This window comes from Oryctolagus cuniculus, chromosome 8 (genome assembly GCF_051225735.1).
Source record: "Oryctolagus cuniculus isolate XC-2025 breed Fujian yellow rabbit chromosome 8, ASM5122573v1, whole genome shotgun sequence".
NCBI lineage: Eukaryota > Metazoa > Chordata > Mammalia > Lagomorpha > Leporidae > Oryctolagus > Oryctolagus cuniculus.
Genome location: NC_142874.1, coordinates 80,952,429 through 80,958,966, shown reverse-complemented (window position 1 = coordinate 80,958,966; position 6,538 = coordinate 80,952,429). Strand labels below are relative to the sequence as shown.

Below are 6,538 nucleotides of genomic sequence, written 5' to 3'. Positions count from 1 at the left end.
ATATACTCCCTGAGTAAGGAATAACAATAGCAATAGGAATATTAATATCAGTTATTAATAACTGCTACCATTTTATATTCATCAATGGTAATTCCAGGCCATTGGTACCCATTATCACTAATTCTCACAATAGACTTCTACAATTGGTATATGTATTCTTTTACAAATATGAAACAGGTTCAGAAGGAAGAAGCAACTTGCTCAGAGTATCAAGACAATAGTGACATTACCCCAGGACTCTCTGATTACATTTTAGGGTTCCCACAGTCCCCATATAGAGTTTACTCTCTGTTCAACAACTATTTATTAACAGTATCTCCCTTCCAGGCCCTGGCTTGTATTTGGGGATGCAAGGATGACTATACAGTTCTTGCCCATAGAGAAATTACCCTTCAGCAGAGGAGATACACATAAAGACCTATTTCCAAAACAATGTGGTTAGTAGGAAAAAGTAAGCCCAGAGTACTGCTTAGCAAGCCTTGCTGGAGGGGATGACAGTCTCAACTGAACCTTAAAGAATGATTAAGAATTAGGTTGAAGAAGACCAGGAAGACTATTCTATGTGGAAAACATAAATAAACAGAGTAAACAGATGTGTGAGAAAGTGTGGTGCTTTTAGCAAATGGAACTAGATTGAGCACTTCTGTCTACTTAACTTGCCTGAGTGCTGACTGAAGTGTTATATGGTCAGTTTTGGGTTAGAAAATGGAAATGCTATCACCATGTGAAGGATGGATTGGAGAGCTCACATTTGAAGTTTTTAGGACTCTTAGTAGTTAGCTACTTTATTCTCAGCAAATTTTCTCAAGAGAGACCATAATTTTGTGCAAACAGGGCAATAAACTTGCCAGTAACACCAAGGGCAAGTTGTGATGTGCTAAGTGAGACCACAGTAGGACATACTGCCCTTGGCACTGGCTAGCACCATTCAAGCATAAATACAGTATCTTTTTGTAAGAAATAAAGATAGACGCATTGTCAGCAGAAATCACAAATTTATTAACTCTTAAATATATCAATCAATCATTTACCATTATGGCAAGAAATATATACAGTGTCCCATGGTAAACTGCAGTGTTTCAAAATGATATTAGATCATAAATGTGTAATTCAATTGTGGCGGAGAGAATAAATCACAATTTCCTCACATCTTAGTGTGGAAGACAAACTTGATCTATGGTAATAGTTCAACACCTCATGCTAAGTTAAAAGTGTAAAAAAAAAAAAAAACCACTCTACACCTATTTTTTTTTTAAATACATGTATGCCACATATAGCCGCTTCACAAAAAGGTAAAAGAAATTAAAAATGGAAAAATGAGGCCATTACTTTTTCACAGATCTCATTGGCAGGTTAACATGGCTCAATACATTTACTGTATATATTTATTTTAAATATATATTGTCTTAAATCGTGTAATAATTATCAGAAAAGCTTCAATCCATCTACCATACATCCACTAGCAACAACATCTAAGGTGATTAGTAATCAACAAAGAAAGGTGAAATTAGAGAAAAGAAGGAGGTGTTTTTTTTTTTTTTTCTTCTGCTTTAAAAATAGGCTTCTGACAACCATGAATAACTAACCTTAAAATAACGTCCATGGAAATTCCATGCACTATAACGCATTGCAGGGAAGAGAGAAACCCTCATGGGAATTGAGTCAACAAAGGTGAAATGAGAAGCACAAGGAAAACCCAGGATGTTTCCCTTTTCTTTTTGTTTTAAACCTGAAAATCCTAGCTCCATGGAGGAAAGTAATGATACTCAGACTCAGAGAGAAGCTAAGAAAGCACAGGTTCACAAAGGTCAAGTTCAGAACACATAAAAGAATGGCAAACGTCTGTGACATCCTCCCTAACTTTAGAAAAGGAGCTAGTGATGAAGCAGGAGAGGCCTTAGCATTCCACAAGGCAGAAATACGCGCACGCATCTGCACAAAACGCTGATCCGCTATTTCCTTGGTACTTTACAATTGCCCCAGTCATAAGACATGCTGCAGTGAAAACAGGGACTTATTCGATTCTATCACAGGTTTTAAGAATTGGGTTCCTCCAACGTAGTGAGGATATCTAAGTCCAAACTACTGCCCATTCTGGAATAAACACCTTTAAAATCTTCTTTACAAAATGTTTTCAAGCCCTGAAGATGACAAAAGTGATAGATTACCTTCAAAAGGCCTTATTTTTTATTGTATTCTTGTTAAATAGATTTCAGTTTTATTATTTTCTTAACACCACTAGCCAGTAAAGGAAGAAAAATAAAGAACGATAAAACAAAAGAAAACTTAAAAAGCAACAGAGAGGATACAGTGAGGAAAACAGCAGAGCTGAAAGAAGGGGAAAAACATTTCAATTAAGCTAATTCATTAGAACAGTGTGAGTATAGCCTAAAAGTGATCAAACTTGTAAATGATGTGAATTTTTCCAGTTTAAATGGTTTGACCAAATCACCTTGGCTTTAGATGGCAGCACATCAATCAGTTCTTGCTCTACATTCATAAGTGCTTTTGTACACATACCAACACACTTTAACTGTTAAACAGCAAATCTTTCAGTGAAAAATCATTCATTTCAAGCAGGATCACACAAGGAAACTGAAGGTATATATCTTTTGTTTTAAAAAAAAAATAAACCAACGAAAACCAAACAAACCAAAAGAGATTAACAGCAAAGCGTTCTAAAAATTTACATTTCACTTACAGACTGTCATTCAGAGAACAATAATATTTTAAGTCTGTTAAATCTTGGCATAAACAGAGAAACTTGATGAACAGGTTGTACTTGGAATATTGTGGAATTTGTTGTCTGACCTCCCCCTATTGTTTGCCAACAGTGATCTATATTTGCATGGAACATCCCCGTCATTGAAATGTAAACAATGTATAGGAAGGAATATATGATAACAGGATGCATCACGTATGCATTATATGTAGGACCTTCACAACTTCATGCACTCAGAAACATGCATGAAGAGGAGGAGAGGACGGCCCAGGGTTACCATCCAGGTGCCTTGAGAACTGAGAATGTAGAAGTGGCACTGTTGATACTTAACTGAAAAGAGAAAAGGAGGAGGAAGAAATAAATTATATTGTTTTACAAAATATCATCAACTTGCTTCACCATATATGTGACTGGGCTACAGTTTTAGAACTCTAAAGAAACTGAAAACACTACATATCAATGATTATCGTAATCATTACAAGATAAAATAAATACACAATGTCAAAGACAATATTAAAACATCAATATTATTTGTTCACAAAAAGTTAAAGCTAAAAATAAAAATATAGAGATACAGCTTCAAATCATTATTAAAACTAAATATGTATTTAAACACATATTTACTAGCCAAATGAACTAAATTAATATTATCATTTGGTTTAAACAGACTCAAAGTTCAAGCTTTTGTCATTATTGTTAGGTTCCTTGGGCACTAAAACCTAAGAAATCAGTTTATAAGCACTATAGCATTAAAAGTAGAGAAAACATGATTATTCTTTTTTTTAAGCAACAGCTGAGAGCACCACTTCTTAAATCTCTGATAATTTTCAGTGGTTTGCATGGAGGAAAATATTCACAACAATACTACACATATCTGAATCCTCTGAATTCATGTTTAAAATACAAATCTTTAAAAAAAAACACAGGCATGAATTTAGTTACAGTCAACTTTTAAGTACCCTCTGGAATTACCTATTTTTGTGAGTTTTAAGTTTCAGCTTTACTTTGTTCTGTGGCCTGTCCTCATGGTCAAGAACCATCATAGTTGGTCAGGCACAGCAAATTAATTTATATATTAACCTCAGCCAAATGCTTACAGGAATTGCAACCTCTTGAAAAAAACAGTAAGACATCAATGGATTCTAAAGCTTAGGATAAATTAGGGCTAAATAACTGAGAGCTGTCTGAAAATGACCAGACATAATTGGCTTTTGATATGAGAACTGCAAGATTCTAAAATGACACAATGCCATGTGTTGAGAAATTTTTCTTTTGCTTCTGTTTACTACCTTTAAAATAATAGTTAGGATACAAAATGCGGTCTAACATTAGACTCAAGAGCTCATGCAAAATTTCTATGAATTTTCAAAGACCTTGTATGTTATTTCATTATATATATTGCAAGAGAAAATATCCTCAAAAGGAAGAAAAATAGCCATGCAGCTTTTCAGTCACTAGCTCCAATCACAAAACATCACGGAGCAGGATGTTACTTACAAGACCCACATGTGAATGGTTTTCAGGTCTTAGATGTTTTGCCACAAAGAGGTGCCTCCTGAGTAGTTTTCTTTCCCATTTGGAATACAAGGTGGCCTATTAAGAGAAGCCTCATTTAAGCCACATGGCATAAAATGAAGTTTTCTTAAATAGGCTCTATCCTATATACACTTAAGTGAAATCTAACTCCCTCGTACTGTACGAATGGAATCCCTTCTATGTTAACTGGCAATTTGTGCTGTACCTCTTTCTGGTAAAAAAAAAAAATACACAAATACACAAAAACTGGAATCTTCACATTCCTTTTGTATCTTTCTCTTAATTACATAGCTATTGATTTGGAGATGAATTTTAATCTATTTTTTTTTTGTCCTGGTTGACCCATTGTTTCAAATGCAACAGTGACACATAATTATTAAGGCTCCAGAGAAGGCCTTTGAAAACCACTGTGGAAGGTCATCAAACTAAGAACTCATGATGCATTCTCTAGAGTGAATTGACTTGACCAACCATCCCACACCCCCAAATATTGACAGGGATACTAGTGGGAAAATTTGGAAATAGATCAGCAGTGGGCCAAGCTTCTCAGTCCAAAGAACAAACTCTTCTTTTTTTTTTTTTTTAATCCATCTTGCCCCACTTTCTTGATTTATCCAATTTCCCATTATTTCTACTCACTCCAGTTAGAGCCAGCATTCCTTACTCATCATGTTTGATCATATTAAGCTAGGATCCTGACACTGTACTTTTATTCATGATGCTTTTTAGCTTGGAATATCTTCTTTTTGTTCTTTCAATGTCTCCAAATCACAATTATCATTTGGCGGGAATTCTATATTTATACAAAATATACATTCAGGCTGTTATAAATAGTAATCTACATTCATCCCACTTCACTTTGAAGTTGATTATAACCACCTCATATAGTTTGTTTTTCCCCCTGTGGTTTCAGCAATTAGTTGCTTTCTAAACTAGAATATGCGTCCTTTGAAGGTAAGGTCTTTTACTGCACATTGAATCTGGCACAAGTGAAGGATCTAGAAGATATGCATTAAACATTTGCCACATCATTGACTGTAAAAGCAAACACGACCTCTGCAGTAGAGTGGTGAGGTGGGACAGATACTGCAATACCTGGTATTTGTCTTATAAATGCTATCTTTTACAAACTTGTCCTAATATCTATTACTGAGATCTAGGGGTTAATCCATGAAGGGAAGCACCTGGATAACATATTGGCCATCTCAGAAACTCTTCCCTGTGCTTTCTTTCTAATGCCCTTCCTTTGTGCAGTCACAAATATTTACCCTTACTACATGCACCTTCCTCATTTAACCCTATGAGCAATCAGCTTGGCAGTGTAGTCTCTAGTTTCTAACCTATCACATACTGCTCTATGGCAGGCTTCAACCCACAAATGGTTGATCTGATTGATCTTCCCAGAGAACTGTAGACTTTTCTCATTAAGACATTTATTTTCACCAATGTAACCAACCGTTAGCATTAAACAACATTTGTCATACTAGTAACAATGAAATCAATAGCAGGAGCTGACCACGGTATATTAACAAAGAAGTTGACAGCATGGAAATATTTACTTGATGGGTACTGTTGGCGAGCCTGAGCGATGAAAATGAACATTCTGCCACTTGCCATCCCGGCGATGCCATACACGGGTCTCTTCTGACTGCATTGTCTTTGGCATGCCACTGCCATCCATGTACTGTGTGAGCCTAATGTATGCTATGCAGGCAGCATCCTCCCCTACCAGATGGACATGAGGGTTCAGGATAATAGTGTGGATTGGTTTATTGCTTTTTGACAAAGCTGAAAGAGAATCACATGAAAATCAAAGTTTAGTTTATATGTAAAATATACCAAGATCAGAAATGACTTCAGTTGGGACCAATGAATAGAAATTCATCTACCAACTAATTACCTACGAAGTATTTGCACTAATTGAGTGCTGGGTATTATACAGAGAAAGTAGTAATGTGGGTAGTCTTTCCTTTTTCTGATTCCCTTTACAGGCCATCTGTGTGCTACTCTGGATGTTTTGATTGAAGAGAAAAGCTTGGGGCAATGTTTTATTTATAATGGTAAGTGGTCAGAACTGGAAGCTATAACATAGAGTTAGGTGCACCAAAAAACTTCTCCCTTTTCAATGATCAAACTGCTGTGGCAGTTGACAGGATATTCTTTCTATTAGTTCCTATTAATGAAGTGCATGCAACAAGGGACTTGTCAAGTTATCAAGCACGGAGACCACTGTCTTCAATAAAGGCTAGAGATAGCCTGAATTTGTTTCTGGATCTTGAA

General features: G+C 35.7%; 1 protein-coding gene across 41 annotated transcripts in view; it reads right to left on the bottom strand.

The window, feature by feature from the left end:
• Positions 1-975: 975 nt before the first annotated feature.
• Positions 976-6,538, bottom strand: part of CAMK2D (calcium/calmodulin dependent protein kinase II delta) — a 332,678-nt gene continuing 327,115 nt past the window's right edge. For 24 of the 41 annotated variants that reach the window (XM_089301697.1, XM_089301704.1, XM_089301716.1 and 21 more), the window contains 3 exons: positions 5,818-6,046; positions 4,220-4,315; positions 976-3,052 (listed from right to left, as the gene is read on the bottom strand). In XM_089301697.1, coding sequence (XP_089157823.1) covers positions 4,249-4,315; positions 5,818-6,046 — 296 coding nt within the window. In that variant the 3' untranslated portion in view covers positions 976-3,052; positions 4,220-4,248. 41 annotated transcript variants of the gene reach the window in all.